Below are 25646 nucleotides of genomic sequence, written 5' to 3'. Positions count from 1 at the left end.
ACTCTTCATTCATAAATATCTTTTTGTCTCATCACTATTTATAGTCAAAGTGTGTCCCTCTCATCTTTACGTATACTCATAAAACAATACAAATATGAAGACACATTAATCATGACACATTTTTTTAAAGGCATTCTTTTCCTTCAAAAATGTCATATCTTTCAAACCACATATCCGTATCACCCTTCTTTATGTCTATTCACTCTTCTTCCACGCCTATCAAAATATATATTAAATAACAAATTATTGCCTCTCACTCACTCATCTTTGTTTGTCTTATTCCAAAATCACACTTCATGAATTTGGAATGCTTCCATATCAAGTAATATCATGTAGTAAAAGTTGTTTGTTTTATTAGGCCATTATTTTCTTCACTCTCTTCAATATGTCACTCCATACTCCATTCATAACATTTCTCACTACTCGATACACTGTCCCATAGTATATTTGTTCAAATCTATGTCCTTCTTAACTTACATACCAATATGATACACTTTCCTCCAAAATTGATTTGATTTGTCATTCACAAGTCTCTTATTTTACAACTCACGCATTTCCTCTTTCCACTACAATCTAAACATCATTCACTTCCATTGTCATTCAAATCTTATCACAATTATTTTCCTTCTTCTATTTAATCGATTGGTTCATTCCTCACCAATACCACTCGTATCTCACGATCTTCATACATACTTTCAAAACTCGTTCCTTCTCTCCCAAACTCCCTTTTGCAATGGCTTCCTCTTCAAACTCTGCAATCACTGCTGCAGATCTTAGGTATCCAAGTCTTTTTCATGACTACAACTTACTTTGTTCTCGACCCATTCATGAAGGGAAATTAGTTCACTATGAAGACTTCATGCTATTTGACCTAGACAACTATCTCCCTGAACTCAAACATCTACTAGGATCTTCATCCCAAGCTGCCTACTATCCTGAACTAGTTCGATTATTCTATACAAACTTTTCTACTGATCATGAACAAACTACAATCACCAGTAAAGTTCGAGAAAAGCTGATGTTTTTCGATGCTTCCGACCTAGGTAGAATTCTAAACCTACCTTCCACCGCCACCGACCTCAACAACCTAGTACCAATCGAACGATCGGTACTTTAAAAAATTCTTCTCTGCACCAACTGCTACCAACTTCCCTGGCACATGAGGAATCTCCAACCTCATGCTCAATTACTTGCCCAGATTCTTCTCCACAACATCTATCCCAAGCTTCCCCGCAAGGGATTAGTTCCACGAAAAATCTCTCTCCTTATCTACGCATTTTTTTCCTCTACTCCGATAAACTGGTCCTCCATTCTTTTCGACCTTTTTATTCGTTATCAAAAATTCAAGCCTCTTCTTTTCGGATGTTTTATAACTTTCATCCTAAAATACTTCAAAGTACCCCTTCACAACGAAGTTATCCTCCATCCTTCTCAGGTCCTCGATGCTACTACCTTCAATCTCAGGTCCCTGCACCTTCCCGGCTCTGATGAAGACGATCCAACATCCAACTTTGATTACTTCTCTGCAATGATGGATGTCCAATGCTCTCAGGATCGTATCCTTCACAATCAGGCCTTGTTGCAGTAGACTCGTCAAGCTCAACAGCAGGATCTAGACGCCCCTACACATCAACCTTCGGAATAACTTTTTTACTATAATATTTATTATTGGTCTGTAATAACTTTCTTACTCTGATCCCTTCCTTTTTGTCTATGACAAAGGGGGAGAAAAACTTGTCTCCATTATTGGAGAAATACTCTCTTTAAACATTTTTCAATATTTTATCATATTATTATTTCTATGCATAATGTCTTTTTGACAGGGGGAGCATATTTTGTCATCATCAAAAAGGGGGAGAATGTTGAGAAACTTTGTTTTGATGTCACATAATATGATACACTGTCGTATTTGCTTTTATATGATATGATAATATGTCCTCTTGAAAAATGTTATATTATGACTGAATATGTTTTGCCATAAATCTAACGAGTATTTGATGCAAGGATATCTCACCCAAAAAGGATGGAGACTTCCTGTTCAAGTACAACTAGTGCAATCATACTCCTTGAAGAAAAAGCTTGATGAGCCATGTATTCTTAAAGTTCAACTGAAGAGATCGGCTACCTCAAGATGAAGATTTTTTTTCTTGTTTAGAGTCATATGTAACAGAACCTTCAGGAACATGCATATTGCATATTACATACTCATTCATAAAACCTATATCATAAAAGTATACGATAGTTTCAAAAAGCTCCTTTTTGAAAACTAATAATTGTACCTTCTTACAATCCTTTATGAAAAAGGTACTTTGACATGATTTCAAAATGTAATAATTGTACCTTACACCATATACAAGACAACATGAAAAGAAATGTAGGAAGAAGACAAAACATGAAAATCGGCTACACAAAGAAAACAAATATAATATGTTTTTGAAAAGACTCTAGTTACCTTCTTTAAAGAAATGATTTCAAATATGGGTAAAAGACAAAACATGAAAATCGGCTACACAAAGAAAACAAATATAATAAAGGTTTTGATAAAGACTCTAGTTACCTTTTTACAAACCCATAGAATGTCGACTTACTTGAAGTCATCATTCTCTTTGTACAAACATTAAATACCTCCTGTAAGAAATCCTTGTTAAATATCCTTCTCAAGAATGTCGACCTTCTTGTAGTCCTCATTCTCTCTGAAGACTTTGAAAAACACAACATAAAGAAAACACTTGACATGACTATGTACAAATAAATATCTCAAAGCACTCATTGTACTTACACTCATTTAAAGTAAAGAAGTACTTATGTACCTCAAATCATTAATTAGAATAAAGACAAAACTACAATCCAACGTTCAATGTACTATTGTAAGAAATAGACTTTTTACATAAAATATTATTACCTAAAATATTACAACGACTAGTGTACCCTATATTTTACTTTTATGGAAAAAGACATTCTCGAATTTCTCTAAAGATGTTTTTGAAATGACATAACATTTCACATCTCAAAAAGGCTACGATTTCAAATTGTAACGACTACTTTTTTAAAAAGCTATATAAACACACTCAAATAAACTATTCACCATGGAATAGACGTGTGAGCTTACAACCAGAAAAATTCCTATTCGTTATTTGAAAAGAGAGCCTTGAAAAAGAAAAAGAAAAGAAAGAAAAGAGAAAAAGTCAAGTGTAGCTCTTTGACAAAGAGTATCCTCTGAGTGACAAACAGAACATTCTGAGAATCCTTCATTCGTGCATTCATATCATTCAGAAGGTTCTATAGGAAGTATTGTAACTCTGTTATTCACTGTTTTCCTTCTTTGTTGAAAGAAGTAGACCTCTGTGAAAGAGGGTGTTGTCCTTCTTTGTTGAAAGAAGTAGACCTCTGTGAAAGAGGGTGTTGTCCTTCTTTGTTGAAAGAAGTAGACCTCTGTGAAAGAGGGTGTTGTCCTTCTCTGTTGAGAGAAGAAGACCTCTGTGGAAGAGGGTGTGCCCCTTCTCTGTTGAGAGAAGAAGACCTCTGAGGAAGAGGGTGTTGTACTATTTATCCGGTGACTCGGATGTTATAGTGGAAAGCTTAAGTGGTTTGCTTGGGGACTGGATGTAGGTCTGGGTATTGACCGAACCAGTATAAATTCTGTGTTTTATGTGTTGTGACTTATTGCCTGATTATTTTATTTTATCGATCTTTATCGTATTTCACTATTCACCCCCCCTCTAGTGGAATTTCAGTACATTCTCGCGACCACCATCTATGTGCACGCAGAAATTGTATGTCTTTCTTGGTGCAATGCCGGCGGTATCAGTTATTTCAGCAGTTACAGCATGCACTGCAGTTACTTTACAATGTGACCTTAACATAGGAGTCATAAATGAAGCGGCTAATTCATGATTATTATCATTGATTAAAGTATGAACTACATATTCTCCATTCGGAAGTCTTCTTAACACCATTCTTGATGGACAACCGCATCTTGAATCTAGGTTGCTCCTTGTTGGATTTCCACTTGACTTCTTCCAACCTTGCTTTGAACAAACATATGCCTTTCTCACCACGACACCCTGTGCATTTTTTGCCCAAGAATACCTTCTAACACTAAATCCAATTTTTAAGGCATAATCATTGTAAAATTTGTATGCAGCTTCCTCATTATTAAACTGCATTCCCTCTCCGGGAATAGAGTCCAGTGTACTATCATGTAGACTTGAGGTGCCTGCACCTTTGTCAAGTGCACTGTTATGATCGTCTACCTCATTATCGAATTGCAATTTGTCTGCTGGAATATTCAAGTCAAGATTGAATCCAATGCCTGCACCCTTCTTATCATGTGCATCATTAGTGCACATATTCAATTCTTCAGGTGCGTTGATAGTACGGATGTTCGTTGCTCTATGACTTTCTAATGATTGAGATACGTCATCTTCACTGCAACTAGTTGATATGCTCAACACTGTCATGTGCAAAATATCAATTTGTGTTAGTCAGCGCATACGTTTACTATGATTTATTCAAGATGCATATAACAACAGCTACCGATTAGTTAAGCATAATAGCTTACAAATCAATATTAACAAACAACACCATATCTAACAAATCGATACTCGAAAATACATAATATCTTATAAATTGATATACGACAATTCAACATAATATATTATAAATCGATAGTAACAAACAAAACAATATCTCACAAATCGACAGTAGAAAACACATAATATCGTACAAATCGATATACGACAATTCAACATAATATATTACAAATCGATATTAACAAACAAAACAATATCTCACAAATCGATAATAGAAAATACATAATATCTTACAAATCGATATACAACAATTTAGCATAATATATTATAAATCAATATTAACAAACAAAATAATATCTCACAAATCGACAATAGAAAACACATAATATCTTACAAATCGATATACGACAATTCAGCATAATATATTACAAATCGATATTAACAAACAAAACAATATCTCACAAATCGTTACTAGAAAATACATAATAGCTTATAAATCGATATACGACAATTCAGCATAATATTACAAATCGATATCAACAAACGAAACAATATTTTACAAATCGACACTAGAACAACAATTCAACATAATATATTACAAACAAAACAATATCTCACAAATCGATATACATGTTACTACAACCGCAATTTATGTTACATTGCATATACTGAGTGAATGGACGATACCGGATGGGGGTAGAGGCCCTTGCTCGCATCTGTAACCAAGCATTATTGTCAATAGGTCCCAGCATCTTACAAATGTCTTCAAGTTTCCAACCGTTGAAATGATAAAATCTACTTGGAATAACAAAATAACGCCTTAATGACACTCACGATGACATACATTCTTCAACAATAGCACGATGACATGAAAAGATACTCACGACGCTTTAATGGCACTTGTTGAAATGTTTGTGCTTCATTGCTTTTTTCCATACTGCCTAACGAAAATGAAGAAGAAGAGAAGACTGTAAAAAGAGATGGCCGACAAATCTCCCTTGACGTCCACCAATGATCGAACTAGTCGTTCGATTTATAGTTATCTCCATGAGGTAGGAACGAACCAGGAAAATATTTCTATCTAACAAGTGTCTTTCTTTGTTTCTCCCTCTCCTCCTCTTCCTCTTCCTTCTTTTGTTTTTGTTTTTAGCTTGTGCTACAACAAAGACAGAACGTGCAAATGTATATACGGGGAGCGGGAAGATATTTTCGCCCAACGCATATCTATCTTACGCAAGGACATTTCCGTCTAAAGCATATCTACCTTTTTTATATGTTATTTTATTATAAAGTCATTGTAGGCAATATTGAAATATGAATTATTGCGGGTCCCAAGATATTCCTCCAAATTTGTGTTTCAGGGAGAACACACAACACCCTAGAAGAATATCTGAAAGACCTATAATTAAATTATTCGTTATTGGATAAGCCCTATGGGAAAATCGTGGGTTGAGTACACTCATCTCGTGTGTGTGAAGAGAGAGAATTGTTTCATCGTGGACGTAGATTGTTTGAATGTGCTGAGATTTCTCTTTTAAAGACATACAAAAGCAATATCATCAAACCAATCCTTTGGACTTTACACAAGCTGTTTTCAAGAGAAAAAAAAAACATGAAAAGACAAGGAAATAAAAAAAAAACTTTAAGCAATATTATATCATTGCACTCCTTAAAAAACAAAAAACATCAAAAAAAGAAAAAAAGACGCTATATCATTGCACCAAAATTTATATGAAAGTTGAATTTGCTGGGTTCTGCCTTTTCCATCCTGTTTCTTCCGTAGGCCTCATTGTTATCGTTTCTCTTGCTGTTCCGGAATGCAGCACACCCGATCACGTAGAGGATCACCATTACAATCAGCATTATCACGTTGATAAATGAGACCTTCCTCCAATCCTTCTTCAGGTTGGCCAGGACCCCAGCCTTGCACGAATCACACCTATAGCAGAGCTGATCCTGATCATTGCTCCACCTCAGGCAATCTGCGTCGGTCATCACCGTACCTGGGATTGGCACCCATGTCCTCTCGTTCACGTAAGTGAATCCGCAAATAGCTGGTGGCTTACAACAGCCCGACTGCATAAAGTAATCAACTGTTAGGACAAAACAGGCCTTTAAGGCATTTCGATTTTTGGTTCCCTGATCTGCTGTATAGAGCTTTCATTTATGCAGATGTGTCTCTGTACAGAGATTAACCTATTGGGTTCCGGTCATCCCCCTATTATATTTTTTTTATGACGAGAAACTTCACAGAGGAAAAGCCCGGGTTGGGCCCCATGACCACTCTGCCTTATGTGGCGCACCTCTGAAAGCTATGGACACATCCGTGCACCAATGGGGTTTGATCCAGCGCCTTCATCTCAGCACTGTCACAACCACCCTGTTGGCCAGGTGGGCGACCACTGCAGTGGTGCCATCCCTTGTATTCATCCCTGGGATCTCATTTATGCAAGTTATTTAGATCAAAATTGCAGCCCGTACATGCGATCTACAGTGCCCATTTAGCGAAGATTGACACTTGAATCTGGAATATGATAAGTGTGAAAGATTTTTTGGTGATTAAAAAATCCATGGCTTAAAAAACACGAAAAATATTATTATTTAAAAGATAATGTTTTCTCATTGAAGAACACGATCGAAGAGCCAATTGACAGGGAAGGCTGGCATGATTGACTGACTGAAGGGAAAGAACGCTTGAGTGACTCACCTTACCGGGCTCGCCGTGGCCTCACTCTGCTCGCTCTCACCTTTAGGGGCTCTGAATCCAGGCTTCGTCCTTCAAGAGGTGCACTTAGGGAAGCAAAGCAAGCAAGCAAGCAAGCCAACTAAAGTGAGGAAGCGATACATATTAAACTAATAAGGCAAACATTCCCTCTAGCCCATTAGGGAAAGAGATAAAGGATGAGTTATAATGTAAGCATCCCTCAAGCTCGTTAGGGCGAGAGACTGTGGAGGGGATAAGGGATAGAAATATCGTTGGGGATGTGACCCCTAGGTATCTACGCAAGACTAGCTAACTAAGAGCTAGAGAGCTTATATCTAAGTATACCAGCTCCTCAGGGACATGGATAGCACTGTTATAATGGGGTAAGACATTTAGTTACCCTTCCCTACGACTATTGTCTTCCAGTTGGTTCTGTTGTTTCAAAACCCATTTGTGGGGTCAGATTTGATCAAAACAACTTGCATCAATGAGATCTTGGAATAGGAATGACGGTAAGGGGGGATGGGTGCAGAAACCAGGTTGTAGATGAAGGGCTCATCTTAATTTTAAGTAGCAATTCAATGCAACATCTATCTTCAATGGATGAAGATAGTGGTGTTGAAATATTTGGATTAGGGAAATAGGATTAGGAAAAATCATATTTTTTGATCTTCAAATTTGTTTATGTTAAATCATTGAAAAGATAAAAAATAAATAAATAAAATATAATGCGAAAGCATACCGAAATTCATTCTTGATGGGTTAGATCTTCTAAAGCCTCTATAGAGGACCTTTCATTATTCTCTAAACCTACCGAATACTTTTCTTTCTTGATGACAAGGCAAAATAAAACAATCATAATTATTACAACTTTTAAATTATTACCATCATATAGCCTTCTTTCCAATTTAACCTATGATATATAAGAGCACATAAGATATCTACACATTATCATATGAGATCAACCATGTAAAATTACTTTATACGAGCCTTCACCTTAAACAACTTATAATGAATTAATTATGGCCCGTATAAACAAGTGACGGTCCCTTCTAAACAGCCAACGTCTCACAAGAGTCCCTGAAGGAGAGCATTTCGTCTCGTTTTCTCTTTTGTTAAATTAAGTGTGAAACAGGTGCACGATATGACATAAGTCCAATGACGTTTTTCTTTTTCTTTTTTAACAAAATTTTCATTTAACGTCCCACTTCTTGTCTGATATTTCAAATGTACTTGATGTTTATTATAAAAAACAACATTCACAACAAATTGTCAAATGAAGATCTCTGTTGGAGTAACTTAGTATAACCGTGAGCCAGCTACATGTAACAAAATTACTAAATTAGGCGCAACAATTACGGATGAATGTTTAGCCATCAAATTAAACTTTGGGTCTCACTGATGCCTCTTTTCAAAAAAACATGGGACTATTATTCATCAATCTTAGCTCGGAAAAAAATTATGGGATTTTATATCTTTTTTCAGTGTTCATAATCGAGAGATGAAGGCATTTTCCTCTTCTTTTCCTTTCGTGAATGTGCAGATGAGGTGGCACACGTACAGGCAGCTGTCAGGTATCAAGAGAAGTTAAGAGGCTCGAAATAAAAGAGAAAATTTCATATAGGGGACAACATTTTGCCGTTGATTTCAAATATGAGCCAAACTTTTCCTGAAAACTGTCAAACCAGGGACTGCATTTCTTATTATCTTTTTTTAACTTCAAATTACAATAGTGACCTTCATCATTAAGAGTTTAAAGTTAAAAGTCTGTTTACTTTTTTTTTTTTACGAGGATGAATGAGTACTTTTCAGTTTTCAAGGAACAAGAAACCAAAAAGAATTCACGACTTTCCCAAAACGATGGACGGTTGACATGAGGTCCCTCTTTGGCAGTTTCCAAGAAAAGGTTGGTTCATATGTGAAATTTGAAAAACATATGTCGAATATTTGGAATAAGGGGCAAAAGGTTGTCCTAAATAACAAAATGAATCTCTTGCACGGTGGGACCACCAATCACTCGTGGAATAATTGATTGCCACCTATTATAAATATAAAAAAATACTTAAAATTATTTTTTAATATGATTTTAATAACTTTAACACGTGTCACGTTCTAATTGACACATAATATTTTTTGGCCGATTCACTTGAGTATATCGGTATCGAACCCGATTGACCTGAATATATATGGCCAAAAGATACAGGGCCGATGGCCGATAGCCGATAGTGACAACAATATTGTGATAATCTCATTGCCTTTTCATTTAATGGAATATTATTGTGGTCTAGAGAATACGAACCGCAACTTGGTTAACGTGGGACAAGGACTGCTCCAAATGGGTCCGTTTATGAGTATGGACACGACCCTCATTTTTATTATTGGCCTTTTTCATTCCATAAGGTCGGTTTCCAGCTTCTTATTAGATCCTTACATCTATCTATCTGATATCTGATGATCATCCATTTTAGGTACGTAATAAATTTATTTTTTTACTCAGAAAAACAGTTTTAAGGATTAGAAACTTAGCGGTGCTGGCTCTGCCTACCGTAGTTAATTACAGTCGCTGTCCCTTGTCCCAAGCGAATCCTCACGCCTCCCCGAGGAAAGAAAAGCACAGTATCGTCTTTGACCAAGAATCCAGACTCAGTTTGGTAAATTTATTTAACAATCGGAACAACAAAGGGTCCGTCTTGGGTCAGCCGACTGGATCAAGTAAGGAAGCATACCAGACGCGATATTTTTGTAGAAAATTTTCATTAGGAACAGTACATAAGAGGACACGACACGAGAGTGAATTGTGGTATCCTTGTGACAGGGGGGAACACGAGAAATGAAGAACAAACACACACACACAACGAGAAACTAGAAAAAAAAAAGGAAAAGCTATTTATTGAAATTAAATAAATCAAGAGGAAATTAAAGCAAGCACTAACCTCGATGGGGCTGAGGGATCGGGTGTAGAAGGCATCTGCCGATTCGGGGATGCCGCCGGGAGCTATCTTCTGGCAGACACCGGCCTGCTGGATGCAGGAGACGATCTTGACCCAGTAGTTTTGGTTGGAGACTCGGTCCTTGAGCCAGCCGGAATAGTCCTGGAGCCGGTACTCCAGGTGGTTGCGGTTGAGGATGGGGTGGCCAGATCCCCGGGCAGTGACGGAGAAGGCGAAGACGGTGAAGCCGATGAGGGCAACGACGATGAAGAACATGGCGGTGAGGTAGAGTCGGAGCAGCCAGGAGATTCCGTAGCAGGCCCCCGCGAATCCCGCTAGCGACACCACCATGATGGCCACTCCGATGATGATGATCGGCCACTGGAGGAACCTCAGGCAGTCGGTGACGTTCGCCCGCGTGCTCAGCCATATCCCTCCGCCCAGGATCGGCAGCGATATCAGGAACGTCAGGAAGTTGATCGCCCCGATCAACGAGTTGCTCGCTCTCAGCATCTTCCTTCTTACGTCCTCTGTTAGGGTTTTGTTTCTGCGGAGAGTGGTGGTGGTCAAGGATATTTGCGCTTTGGGAAGATCCTGGATTTGCGGATGGAGGTCGGTGTGAAGACGGGGCGGGAGGCTTACTTTACTAGTTTACTTGGAGTGGGGAGCAGCGAAGGAGATGGGAGTGACGGTATTGCCCTATGTGATTTCGCGCGCTCCCCTCTGGCTTCAATGCTAAAAGCTGACGGGGGGCGAGTTTTGTCGTTTCTTCTACTTCTAGGCGAAGTTTTGATTTGGGTTTAAAGAAAATAAATTATGCTTTCGGTCGCCCGTCGTTTTCGACAGAAATGAGCAAAGCGTGCCACATCCACATGCATGACATTCAGGGTCGGTGTGACGAGACCGACTTCCACGAGATGGATCGATGAACTGCACGACTGCAGGTCGCACCCCACCCATCCAGGGAGCTTCGTACAGCAGCAGCATAGAGTATCAGGTGGAGATGTCAACGAATCAGATAATTCAGATTTGGGTCTGTTATAATTCGACCGAATCTAAATCCATTCAGTTCGATCCGATTATTATGTAGTTTTACATCTGAAACTGATTCCGAATCTAACGGATAATCTAACGCTATTACATATAAATGGTATTTGATTCGTTTTAGTCAGACCCACATTTATTAAAGTTGTACAATTAAAAAAAAACAAAAAAAAACAAAACATGTTTTTTATTTTGTAAACAAACTTTTCGTGTACGTACTGGTCAATATGTATCCGACTTTTAGGCTTTTCAAGATTTGTTTGAATGTTGGATTGTAATCCAATTTGGTGCCCTGGGATGCAGGGGAAAATGTGCTGTTGGTCAAGGTGAATGGGACGTGAATAAATAAGATTTGAGGGTGCATATTTTGGTAGGAGTGCCGATAGGTTGAGTTGGATTATGGACTCACTCAGCGAATCCTTATAATCTCAACCAGCGTTTACAACCGCAAAACCCACCTCCACCTTAATGTAGCTCACTACAAGTGAGACTCACATAGGGGTGGGTTTTGCGTAGGGATGGCAGTGGATCGGGCAGGGAAGGGGGACAAGGTCTCTACCTCCGCCCCATCTCAAAATTCTGCCCTCCATCCTTGCTTTCATCCCTGCACGAGTTTTGATTTTAACCTTCATCCCCGTTTCATATCCTCCATCCTCGTTGCAAATAGGGCGAGGTCGGGCGAGACCCCATTTTTTCTCTCTCCACTGCCATCCCTAAAGAGTATTTTAGCATTTTACTAACAGACCCACTACAAGAAAATAGGGAATTAGCGATGAACGTTTGCGACGGAATTATTCCGTCGCTAATTAGCGATGGATTAATGAGAGAAACAAATCCGTCGCTAAAATCCATAATATTTACGAAAATAGCAACAGAATATCTTCCGTCATACAATCCGTCGCCAATTAGCGACAAAAGGTTTGTCGTAATAACTGCGTCATTTAGCGACGTATTTGGCAAGGGACAGTCTTTCGTCGCTATCTAGCGACGCAGTTAACGATGAAATATTTCCGTCGCTAACTAGTTATGTAGATTTATGATGGCTTTGCGACGAAATTAGGTTGTCGCTAAATCCGTTGCTAAATGTCGCGTCAATCCCTAATCAGAGCCCTCTTTCTCTTTCCTGTTTCGCTGCTCCCGCCCGCTGCCCTATCCCGCCCGTCGGCCTCTCCCAGGCCCCCACCGCCCGCCGCTCGTCGGTCGACGCTCCCTGTTAGACGCCCGACGATGCTCAGGTAATCGATATTAAATTCGCTTTTTCCGACAGGGGGTCGCCCCCTGCTCTTCCGACAGGGGGTCGCCCCCCTGGTTTTTCGGCAGGGGGTCGCCCCGCTTCTTTTCCGGCAAGGGAGCGCCCCCTGCCTCTTTGGTTTTTTCGGCAAGCGGGTCACCCTCCTGCGTTTCCGGTAGGGGGGTCGCCCCCCTGCTTTTTCGGCAGGGGGTCGCCCCCCTCCTTTTCCGACAGGGGGGCGCCCCAATGCCTTTCCGGATGGGGGGCGCCCCCTACCTCTTTGGTTTTTTCGGCAGGGGGTCGCCCCCCTTCTTTTCCCGCAGGGGGGCGCCCCAATGCCTTTCCGGATGGGGGGCGCCCCCTGCCTCTTTGGTTTTTTCGGCAGGGGGGTCGCCTCCTTGCATTTCCGGCAGGGGGGTCGCACCCCTTCTTTTCCGGCAGGGGGTCACCCCCCTACTTTTCCGGCATGGGGGCGCCCCCTGCCTCTTTGTTTTTTCAGGCAGGGGGGTCGCCCCCCTGGTTTTCCGGCAGAGGGTCGCCCCCTTAATTTGCCACTAGGTGCTTAGGTGCTTGGCTTCTCAACGCCTCCATCGTGCTCATGCTCGTGTGCACGACGTGTGCTTTTTGGGATCTCTGTGTTTGCTTTCCCTTTGTCGTAGTGGAATTGTGTCCCTACTCGCTGCTGACAGCTCAACTGCAAGGTTCCTTGTGCATCTTGCCAGAGGGCTTGACATACGGTTTGGCAGGCTACACTGCATTGTTCTGTGAAACTGCGAATGACTCATTAAATCCATTATAGTTTGTTTGATGGTTCCTGCTACTCGGATAACTCTAGTAAAGCTAGAGCTAATACGTGCACCAAAGCCCGACTTCTGGAAGGGTCGTATTTTTTAGATAAAAGGCAATGCAAGATTTTTTCATTTCGGCAGAGAGTGACTTCATTTTAACACATTGTCTTTTGCAGATTTCTCAACGGATCCCGCTTGTGCCCCGCCACCCGTGGTAAGTAACTTACAAAATCAATGCAAATTGGGTGAATACTCGTGGTGAGTACGTGATGCAAGCGCATCACATGTTATTTAATTTATTGGATGCAACACTTTACTATTCACACACTCACTTAGTTGTTGATATCTAGGACTGTTTTGTTGGAGTTTGGAGATCATACTGAGCATGATTTAAATGTATGAGAATAGAAGTGTTCTTATTTTTGGAGTACGGATTCCATGCTAGGCATGGTAGTAGTTAGCAGGATATTGGAGTGTGTTTGCTGTAGATACATGTTTGATATTTTTTTGATATGAATGTTTTTGATGTATTGCAATGTTGAATGTGATTGTATCCATGCTTGCATGTAGTTACTTTCAATTTATTTATTACTTACATGTGAAATTGTATAATGAAAGCATGCTTTAAGTGAATGTATCATTTTATGAATAGTTTGCACATGAAAATATTAAGTTATCAATGCACGCATCATAATTCTTGTGATTGTATGGCATCATATATTGCATGATAAATTTGATATTTTCTTCATCATAACATTCTGATGATTCTCTTTTAACTGGTTAGGATACTATTTGTAGCATCATACGACAAAATGACTGCAAATCGTGACTGAATGTATCATATGATAGTTGACAATGAGATATCGCATGAATACATGGATGGTGTTGAAAGTTTTATTGAATTTACAACAGCAAGTGTCAGTACAGTGGATCCTACAGGTCAGATTAGGTGTCCCTGCAAGATTTGTAAGAACAATCGATTTATAGAACCTCATGGTGTTAGACATCACCTAAAAAGATAGATGCTTGTCCAAATCATTGCATGTTGTATTTCAAGGATCAGGAAAACAATATATCATGCCCGTCATGTGGGCATCCTCGATTCAAGCCAAAGATAAGAGGCAATGGTAGCACGAGATCAAAAGAAGTTTCGTACAAGTCGCTCTGCTACTTTCCTATCACTCCTAGATTGCAACGATTGTATATGTCTTAAAGGACAGCTAAACACATGATTGCAATATATTGCAATACTTGATTTGAATTATTTGAATGTATTGAAATGTATTACATTGATGTGAATGATTTGAAACAATTTGAATGTATTGTATGGCACTTTTTATCCGAGTTTTGTTGTTTCTTCTAGGCAAAGTTTTGATTTGGGGTGAAAGAAAATAAAATATGCTTTCGGTCGCCCGTCGTTTTCGATAGAAATGAGCAAAGCGTGACACATCCACATGCATGACTTTCAGGGTCGGTGTGACATGACCGACTTCCACGAGATGGATCAATGAACTGCACGACTCCAGGTTGCACCCCACCCATCCAGGGAGCTTCGTACAATAGCAACATAAAGTATCACGCGGAAATGTCAACGAATCAGATAATTCAGATTTGGGTCTGTTATTCGACCGAATCTAAATCCATTCAGTTTGATCTGATTATTATGTAGTTTTACATCTGAAACGGATTCTGAATCTAACGGATAATCTAACGCTATTACATATAAATGGTATTTGATTCATTTTAGTCAGACCCACATTTATTAAAGTTGTACAATTAAAAAAAAAACAAAACAAAACATGTTTTTTATTTTGTAAACAAACTTTTCGTGTACGTACTGGTGAATATGTATCCGACTTTTACGCTTTTCAAGATTTGTTTGAATGCTGGATTGTAATCCAATTTGGTGCTATGGGATGCAGGGGAAAATGTGTTGTTGGTCAAGGTGAATGGGACGTGAATAAATAAGATTTGAGGGTGCATATTTTGGTAGGAGTGCCGATAGGTTGAGTTGGATTATGGACTCACTCAGCGAATCCTTATAAGCACAACCAGCATTTACAACCGCAAAACCCACCTCCACTGTACTGTATCTCAGTACAAGTGAGACTGACATAGGGGTGGGTTTTGTGTAGGGATGGCAATGGATCGGGCGGGGACGGGGGACAAGGTCTCTACCTCCGCCCCATCTCAAAATTCTGCCCTCCATCCTTGCTTTCATCCCTGCACGAGTTTCGATTTTAACCTTCATCCTTGTTTCATATCCTCCATCCTCGTTGCAAATGGGGCGAGGCCGAGCGAGACCCCATTTTTTTTCTCTCCACTGCCATCCCTAAAGAGTATTTGAGCATTTTACTAACGGGGATCGAGGATAGAGCGAGGTGGGGGCGAGGTGGGGTAGAGGAAAGTGTAAGTTCATCCCTGCACGGGTTTTTGATTTTAACCTTCATCCCTGCCTTGATCCACATTTCATGTTCTCCATCCCCAATCCAAACATGTAAGACCCACAAAAAAATCAATAATATAAGCAAGACTTTTTGTATTCAACAACAACTACGCCTTCATCCCAAAACAATTGGGGTCAGCAATATGAACCAAAAAAGAAAATCATTCTGGGTCTTCCACATGAATCCTTCTCCTCGAATCATTTCTATCCAATGCCATGTCTACGGTGAGCTTCAAAGCATTCATATCCTTTCCTATCATCTTCATCCAAGTCTTCCTAGGCCTACCCCGACCTCTTTTAACTAATATAGTTTTCCATTTCTCCATCCTTCTAACTGGAGCATCATTAGGCCTTCGTCGAATATGTCCAAACCACCGTAAACGATTCTCTCTCATCTTATTTTTAATGGGTGCAATGCCTACCTTCTTACGTATCTCCTCGTTTCGAATCTTATCTTTTATTGTATTTCCACACATCCATCTAAGCATACATATCTCAGCTACACTCATTTTTTGAATATGATGTCTCTTGGCAGCCCAACATTCTGTACCATATAGTAAAGCGGGCCTAATAGTCGCCCTATAAAACTTTCCCTTCAACCGCAATGGCATTCTACGATCGCACAACACTCCAGTTGCACTTTTCCATTTCATCCACCCAACCTTTATCCTATGATTTACATCTCCATCAATTTCTCCATACTTTTGAATGATAGATCCCAAATATTTGAAACAATCATCCACCAATATTTCTTGCTCACCAAGCTTCACTACACTCCCATCACTACGTTGCTTACTAAACCGGCATTCCATATATTCTGTCTTACTCTTACTTTTTGTATTCAATATGATGAAATTTCATTTCACCTATCCAATTTGGTCTGTAGGTGTGATGGATTTATGAGGGTTTTTCTTAAGTATTATGACAATTATTTTTTTGATTTATAACTAAAAAGATAATAATAACAATAATAATCACCATAAGAAAGATAATCAATTAGCCAACCAGAGAAAATCTGCATTTTGCTGTGACTAATGGTTAATTACTTTGACAGAAAAGCATAAACTAGATACATTAAGCAAAACTATGGTTGATGAAAATATATACTAAGTAGTAAATAAATAGAGTAAGCTTGGATTGGATCAGACCTAATTGGAGTTGGATCCAATATGAAAATTACCTAATTAGAGAGTTCTAAAATAAGAATCAATGAAATAAATATTTATTTTTAATAAAAATAATTATATTAAACAATATAATATGAGAGTTAGTTAGACTTAGTTGGAATGAAACCAACTAAGCCAACCATAGGAAGGCAATTTTGGCTAGAGACCCTCCTTGGGAAGCGTGTGAGGGGTGAGACCCAAGGAGCCTCCTCACATAGTATCCCAAGAGAGGATCTCCATCTTTCAAAAGGAGCAAAGCATGTAGTAAAGCCTTGTAATAGCATACCATTCTTGTGAAATTTCTTATATGCCTTAGAAAGAAGAAGTCAACATGGGAAAACATTTTTGGAGTAGAGGGTTGGACTCTACCACAACCCTTCATCTCTCCTCTTGCGTGTACAACCACATATCTCACATAGCCCTAAAAATGCCTATAAATACCTCTCAAAAAGTGGAGAAGAGTCATTCTTTGGCTCTCTCTTTCCCACATCCACCATTTTTTTTTTTGAGCTTTTTACCTCTTTTCCACATAAGTGTAGTGTGGGGTACCTTAGAGCGACTCCATCCTACATGTTTTTGTGGTAGAGGATTTATTGTGTTTATGCATGTATAACAATATAACCATTGAGGAATGCTTCTAACTGATTAAGACGATAAATCTCTATTAAGAGGTGCATTGTCCAAGATCTGGAAACTTGTTGGGATGATAAATCTTTGTGAGGAAGTGCATTATCCAAGATCACATAATGATGCAGAACATCTTGAAGATCTGAGCTTTGAAGATGAATTGGATCCAAATCTAATTTCCAAGATCCAATCTAGGATGCGATCCAGGGCAGATCCAATCATGCAGGACTATCAGGGTCCAATTGGATATCTACCAACCTAGACCCATTTTGATTATCGTGCTACAATATCTTAGACATTTTACATCTTTCTCAGATATTGTATTTTTATTATTCGATTCCATTTTAGCATGTGAGGAATCATGTTAAATATATTTTTTTATTTGTAATCTTTTTATTTTTTATTTTTTTATGAGCCAGATTCTACGGATTTGAATAGTTCCGGTACCCCGTAGGATTCTTTTGTGGCACTAGAGGGTGTATGGGGAACGTGGGTAGTTTTTATTTTTTTATAATTGCTTTTTCTAGTGCGTTGTTGTGCAGGATCCAGTTCGTTGTATATTTGGATCTGGATAGAAATCCGTTGCCAAGCGACCCTAGTTGGCGCCACTTGGGAATGGATCATTTTAGTCCTTTTTTCAAATTCAGCCTTGACTAGTAAAAGTCAATATGGCTGTTGGTCACTTAATGACCCTTGGCAAAAAATAGTCTAATTAAATTCAATTTTTGGGGCTTGACTTGGGAAGGCCATTCCTCCTTCATGGTGGCTCTTCCCCAAGCTCCAAGGCTTTTATAAAGGGGAGGTCGACCAAGGTGAAAGAGGCTTCTTTGAGATTTCAGAAAAGTTTGTTTGGTGGCTAGAAACTCTTGGTTGGGTGAGAAAATGTTTTTGGTGAAAGAGGAACCGAATCTCATTTTTGGTGTGGAAGGTGATCTTTGAGAAGATCGACCTAGAGGTTGCCATGTAAGCTTCTTGATTTGTGTTGGTTGTTGTTTCGAGAGAATTTTTTCTGGTGTCGGATGCTTTCCAATGACATTCATTGTCATCGTTATCTGGATATCATATTTCCTGGTTCACTTGTCTTTCATTTTTGTTATTTTTATCATATGTGGTTTGTGTTTCTCGTTGAATATTGCTTGAAAGTTGTAATAAGTTATGTGTTGTTTTTCTATTGAATGAATAAAAGTCTTTTATGTTACGAAGTGATTCTATTGTTCACAAAATATCTAGTTCTATTGGTTATTATATAACTCAAATTTTCAGTCAAAACCCAGATTCCTGAATCCCGAGTTATCTGAAACGACTTCAAAGAAATGATCATTTCGACCTCGATACTGATCAGTTTCTGGCGTTCTTTAGCTTTTCAAAAATCTAAGGCAATTATCTATAACTTTGTAGTTGAGGCCATTTCGTGAATCAGCCATTTGAGTCCCTGAAAAGTGCTCTTAAAGTGTGAGTTTGACAGGAATCTACTGTCACCTATTTGTTTCAGAACACTCCTAGTGATGTTCGGTATTTTTCAATTATCCAGAGAATCCCTGCATAAAAAATCATTTTGTTTGATGCTATGGAAAGCTAGAACCTACATATAAAACTTTCAAGTACAAAGTTTTGGTTGAATCATTATTTAAGTGTGTCAAAATTTGCAATCAATCTACTGTTACTAAAATCATGATTTGAAGTTGTGTTTAATATTCTAATTTTAGTTTATCAAGTTTTCCTTATTTCTGGAAATTCTCTGCATGTTCTGTGATTCTGAAACCTACGATTGTTAGTTGAGATCTTGATTAATATTATTTCTTTACTGAGTTTCTCTTAATTCTTATATTTGCATGTTGAAAGTTCTTGTGGAAGTGAATGTGTATTTCGCAACTTAAGCACATTTTAGAACTAAAACACCTACTATTTTTTGTTGTTCAAAAATATGTAGCAACTCATAAAGAACTCAAAAAATTCCAAATTTTAGTTCTTTGGAAAGGTATGAATCTGACCTATGTTTTCTTAGTTGGTGGTTTTTGCAAAATCCACTGTCTGAGGGGTCAAAAACTTCTGCGAACAGACTATCCACTAAATCCAATAGTCTGTCAAAGACTTGCTTATCAATCTCGGTCCCGAGTCCGTGGAATGGACACCTCTTATCCGAATCCTGTGTTTTTGGATTCATTGAAAAGTTGTGTGAGTCACACACAACTTTTATTTGGACCACATATGTCGATGCAGAGTGTTCAGGTCCCGAAATTCTATTTTCCCAGAGTCCTGATCGGACTCATTATCGTATAAGCTTTTATGTGTGTCAAGATCCATTTGGATCTTAGATCGTGGATCGATGCGTACCAAGTCCACATCGTGTTATTGCATCATTTTGGTATCAAAGTGAGGGTTGTTGGATTTTTTAATCTGACACAATTCCCGATGCGGTGGGAGGTAAAAAAAATTAGGTACCATTCACCGTGGCGAGTCGAATGGGTGATCGAGGGAAAATTAATTTTAAAAGAGGAAATGATGAACGTGATCATCAATATGAGGTGCGAGATTTATAAAGACAACTCGCTGAGGCTAATCGTTGAGTTGAAAATTTAACTCATCAAATGACTGAAAATGCAAGAGTTAACGATTAGTGAGTTGAGCAGAGTCCACACAGTTCTCAAGGAACTCAAGAGACTCATTCATATAATTCTTATGAAGACTTCGAGTCCCATCGACGAAGTCTAAAGAGAAGAGATAATCTACATCCTAGAAGATCCCATTGGGATTCGAGCTTGCATTTTGATATCCCAGAATTCAAGAAAACGAGAACTCCTGAAGAATTTCTTGATTGGATTAGCGAAATCTAAGAAATCCTCAAAATTAAGGAAGTCCCTAAGGATCGACGTGTGGGATTAATCTCCCTCAAATTAAAGGGTCGAGCTGTAGCCTGGTGTCGATAGCTCAAGCAAATGCGCAGACATCAGGGTCGTGCCCCGATTGAGCGTTGAGAGCACATGAAGCAAAAACTCTGTGATCAATTCCTTCAATTGAACTATCACCGAGAACTTTATCAGAAATACCAAAGCCTTAAGCAAGAAACCCGGTCGATGGATCAATGCACCGAAGATTTTTATGATCTCATTGCTCGAAATGACATCCATGAAAGTGAAGAACAGTTAGTATCGAAATATATTAGAGGTCTGAACTTCTAATTACAAGATATGCTTAACTTCATTGAGTGTTGGACTGTGTCTGAGGCTCATCAGAAAGCGCGTTAATGGAAAATATCTACTCAACGAAAGACCTTGGCGAAATCTAGTCAGACTACTGGATCCCCAGTGTGAGCCCCAGTAGTCCCAAGTGGAAAGGTCGACCCACCCTACCATCACCCCAAAGCGTCAAACCCACCTAGGGTTATGAGCCAGAATGACCTGATAGGAAACCGGGCTAGGACCTCGAGTTTGAGCACCCCCATCAAGTGCTATACTTGTGGGAAACCCGGTCATAAGTCCACAGAGTGTCGTGGCAAGGCCCTCTTTATTGAAGGATCATAAATTGAGGATGATTCGAGATTGAATCCAGATCCAATCCTATTTATCATGAAGAACAATAAGATTTTGAGGAAAATCCCGAAAAAGAGTATGTGGAAGAAGTGTTACTGCCTGATAGAGGCGAACCACTTATTTCTAGGCAGATTTGTTTAGCCCCGCGGCAAGAAACAAATGATCGATGGCTAAGAACTCACATCTTTGAGTCTGCTTGTACCATCAATGGGAAAGTATGTAGATTCATCATAGACTCCGGTTGTTGTGAGAACATGATTTCAGTCAAAACCATGATCAAGTTAGGTTTGAGTTGTAAGACTCATCCTCGTCTCTATCAGATGTCTTGGCTCCAAAAGTGCAATGATGTTCGTGTCGACCAACAATGCTTGGTCAAGTTTTTTATTGGAAATACCTACTTCGATCAAGTCCGATGCGATGTGCTCCCTATGGATGTGAGCTATCTTATTCTCAGAAGACCTTGAAAATATGACCAAAATGTCATACATCATGGTAAGTTAAATGTCTATTCCTTCACTTTTGAGGGTAGAAAGATCAAGTTGCTTCCTTCAAAAGATTTGCTTCCTTTGTCTTCCACTTCATCATCCGTGGTTCAAGACATCATTCCTGTTATGATCCCTCCATCTTCTTTTGTCATCTCCATTTCTCCTCATGAGTCCCTTGAGATCGTTGTATCTCAAATCAAGAGACCCAGTGTGTTCATAGTCAGGCATATACCTTAGGATTTATTAAAATCTCATGTTGTCATAAAAGATTCTCTAGCGAATCCTTCTCCTGAAGTCGGTAGTGATCCTATCATTGAAGTTAATGAGGAAATCATGAAGGAGTCCTCACCTGTATTTGAGGATGTTCCTATCAGTGCAGTCATTCCAGATCCAATTTTTAAATAAATGAATGAAAAACCTATCCTTGTTAGAGAGTCCGAATAATTGTCTGATCTTTCTTCACTTTCTGACATAGAAGATCGTGAAGAACAATCTCACATCATTTTTGACAACCCTTTATTCATGGAGAACCCCAAAGGTTGTCTAAGCTTGGTCGAGGACAACTCCATCTTTGAAAATTCGCTCTTCGAAGAAGTTGGTGAAAGCATCAAAGATAAAGAGACACTTGCATGTGAAGATGTTGTTGATGACTTCATGCATGTCAAATATACCCCTATTGTAAAACCTATAATTTTTTAGACAACTTCTTAATAAAATTCATAAGGCATTTCTAGGTGAAAATAGCATTTATACTAAAAATGTGAATCAAACTGATTCCTGCAAGCCATATATACTTAAGATATTTGTATCTTTGCAAATATATGCTTAAACCGTCAAGAGGTCATAACTTCCTTCTAGAATAAAATCAAGAGATTTATACGAGCCAACTTTCTTAGTTACTTCAATACGAAGAGAATGGCGTACTTAGATTTTTTCAGAAAAAATCTAAGTAAACCCAAAATTTTTGCGGGACCCACGGAAATGTTGGTGGGACCCATGAAAATATTTCTCAAAAAATATCTGGTGGGATCCATAAAATATCCTATGGAATTTCTATGTGGGCCCCACACCCAGAAGGAACCTCTTGGAATTTCTCAGAAAGAAAGAGCAAGAAGGGGAAAGAAATCATTAGATTTTTCTAGAAAAAGCTAGAAAAAGCTAGAAAAAGGGATTTGCTTAGGGGCTAAGCAAACTTTTCTATAAATAGAGGAGCCCTCCCCTTTAAAAAAATTGTCCCCCTCTCTCTTGGCTTCTCTCTCTCTCTCTCTCTCTCTCCTAAACCTCCCCTACCTAGCCTAGCCTGCCTGAGTGTGTCTGAGCCAGCCTGACTTGACCTAAAACTGCCTGATCTGGTCCTAGCTTGCCTGACCTAGTCCAAACCTAGTTGACTTGACTTGAACTGTAAGACCCGTAATTTTTCAGTATCTTTCTAAAGAAATTCACGGGGCATTTCCAAGTAAAAATAGCATCTGAACCCGAAATACGAATCAGATCGATTTGTACAAACCAGTTATACTTAGGATATTCGTCATTCTGAGAATATATGCTCAAACACTTTGGAGGTCATAACTTCCTACCTGGACAAAATCAAGAGATTTGTACGAGCCAACTTTCTTAGTTACGTCAATACGAAGATAATGGCTTACTCAGAATTTTTCTGAAAAAAATGCCGAAAACTCAACTTTTTTGCGGGACCCGCGAAAATATTTGTGGGACCCACAGAAATATTTCTCAGAAAATATTCTAGAATATTCTAGAATATTCTAGAATATTCTAGAATATTCTAGAATATTACAAAGCCTTCTAGGATCTTCCACCACCTTCCATGGAATATTCTTTCTGGATAAGATCAAACAGTCAGATGGATAAGATCAAACAGTCAGATGAATAAGATCAGTGACACATCTAGATAAGATCAAAGGGAATTTTTGAAAAAGCTATGGACTAAAATGGAAATTCTGAAACTTGGGGCTCAAGTTTCAGAATCTATAAATAGAGGAGACCCCCTCCTTTGAAAAATCGTCTAGCCCTCTCTCTCTCCTCCTTTTCCAAACCTCCCCTACCTAGACTAGCCCACCTGAGCCTGCCTGACCTGGTCTGAGCTTGCCTGACCTGGTCCTAGCTCACCTGACCTGGTCTGAACCCACTTAACCTGGTCCAAACCCAGTTGACTTGACTTGAACCTAGTTGGGTTTGAAGTCAAAGTCAAAGTCCTTTTTGGTCCTAGATTCTAGTTTGGATTTTTTTGAACCCAGGCCCAGCCTGACCTCTCAACAGAAGGATCAAACCTTGTTTGAAGCGTTGTAGCATTCAAGAGTCGTTTCTTCCACAATTTAAAGTAAGTTCGCTTCGTTGATCCATCTCTCTCAAGTATTTGCTTGTTTGTATATAGCGTATACTTTCTGAAGTAGTATCTTGCTTTAGTTCTTGATTGAGCCCTTCAGAACGCTTTGGTGTTCACCCGCTCGTCTCGTAACTATCGTTGGATATATATGTTGAATACGCAGTATATGCGTTCTTAAAAATGATATCTCGCCTTAGTTCATGGTTGAGCCCTTCAGAACACTTTGGTGTTCACCCGCTCGCCTCGTAACTATTGTTGGATGCAGATCTAGGTGTATATCTGTTGATTCTACCGACGCGTCTTATATCGCATAGGCTATGTAATTTACCTTTGCCATCGTGTCGTATGATGCCAAGGCTCTTGCTTTCTGCAATTTCCGATTATGCATTTACTTACGCCGTCGTGTTGAAAGACACCAAGGCTCCTGCTTTCTGCAAATATATATGTAGAATATTTCATTCAGTTACACACCCTGAACAATAGTATATGCATTTCTTTACGCCGCCGCTATATAAAACACAGGCTTCGGCTTATACTAAATATATGGCACGTAAATGAGCGTTCAAATGGAGATCAACTCTAAATCGCCAATGTGATTCCCTTACCGCTCCTCGTTCAAGATTCTGCTTGACGAATGAAGCCCCTATTGGAAAGTCTTCACTTTTTTGGTAAAATGCTCTTTACGTAAAGACTAAGTCAATTACGTATGGCCTGACTATGGACCAGGGTTCCCGCAACCTTGATGGATGCAAGGTATGCACAACGGTGCACATCCATTTTCTGAGTTAAGCGTAGCGATTTCCCACCAAAGAGGGGAGATGCCGCTGAAATGGATAAAAGAAACGCACGCTTTCTTCGTTAAAGAGAGGAAGTGCTGCTGAAATTTCTGAAGAAGCTAAGAATAGCTCAGAAAGAATGTAGCAGAATACTCTGTCATATTGCAGAGTGCTACCCAGTTCATGGAGTGCCTTCTACAACGTAGGAAGGTTCGTCGCACCACTGCCGATAGAGTAGGGGAGGTGCTGACAAAATGGTGGGCAGAAGAGCTGTCGAAACCAGTTGAACGACATAATGATGCCCGTTGATGGAACGATGCCAGAATGGCTCGTATCCCTGTGTCTGCAAGGGCACCTTACTCGTAAGGGCCGCTGAGCCAGAGTAGAGGTCGCGCCTTAATCAGGTTTGGACTCGTTGCGTCAAAATACGCCGAGCAGCCGATCTATTTAGATCGAGTCATATGCATGCTCATTGAGAACGGTTACGCAACCAGTCTCGTAAAGGCCAAAGAGCCAGAGTGTGTTGTTTTCACCCAAAAGAGGTGTGATGCTCGTGGTGGCCGTAGTGCCAAGAGCGATGTTCTGCATGCATATGAATAAGACTTAAGGTCACACTTGCCCCGCGGTTGAAAATCGTGTTAGGGGTATCCCCTCAGTTAACGACTGTGTTGGGGCGGACTGAATGGGGTCGGGTACATACTCCCGTAGTGCTGAGGCACGGGCTGCCTAAATGGCATGCAAATATTTGTCCAAGTAATTGTAAGACTGGCAGACCCCTTCAGAAATTATGCTCACTGTGGAATGACAGTGATGGTACAGCCTTGAGTGAGATGTATTTTACTTTGGACCTGATAGAGTCCACGGTGGCCTCAGTCACTCATGGGTTTTGGGGTCGTGGTTATCCTTAAGATCTAAGGATTTAACCCAACTACTGCAAGTAGAGGATGCATCTGAATATGGGCCTAGTAGGGTTCTCCCAGTTGAAACACACTGCCCTACTATGGATAGGGTCAATAGGCCTCTGGGGTATCTAAAATACATAG

General features: G+C 39.5%; 1 protein-coding gene across 1 annotated transcript; it reads right to left on the bottom strand.

Annotated features, from left to right (window-relative positions):
* Positions 1-6173: 6173 nt before the first annotated feature.
* On the bottom strand, positions 6174-10855 carry LOC149826605 (tetraspanin-3-like). Its single transcript, XM_090020078.1, has 2 exons — positions 10170-10855; positions 6174-6608 (listed from the first exon to the last, which is right to left on the bottom strand). Exons 1-2 carry the CDS (start codon positions 10677-10679, stop codon positions 6240-6242), a joined length of 879 nt encoding a protein of 292 aa, XP_089876204.1. The 5' UTR covers positions 10680-10855; the 3' UTR covers positions 6174-6239.
* Positions 10856-25646: the final 14791 nt, after the last annotated feature.

This window comes from Nuphar pumila, chromosome 10, assembly GCF_984573655.1.
Source record: "Nuphar pumila chromosome 10, dmNupPumi1.hap1.1, whole genome shotgun sequence".
In the NCBI taxonomy this organism is placed as follows: Eukaryota; Viridiplantae; Streptophyta; class Magnoliopsida; order Nymphaeales; family Nymphaeaceae; genus Nuphar; species Nuphar pumila.
Note: the sequence above shows the minus strand (reverse complement) of the source record. Positions and strands in the feature narration are given on the sequence as shown.

Coding starts and splice junctions, on each gene's coding strand:
- LOC149826605 (XM_090020078.1), bottom strand. CDS start 10,679: ATGCTGAGAGCGAGCAACTCGTTGATCGGGGCGATCAACTTCCTGACG. Junction 6,609..10,169: donor GATCCCTCAGCCCCATCGAG/GTTAGTGCTTGC, acceptor TACTTTATGCAG/TCGGGCTGTTGTAAGCCACC.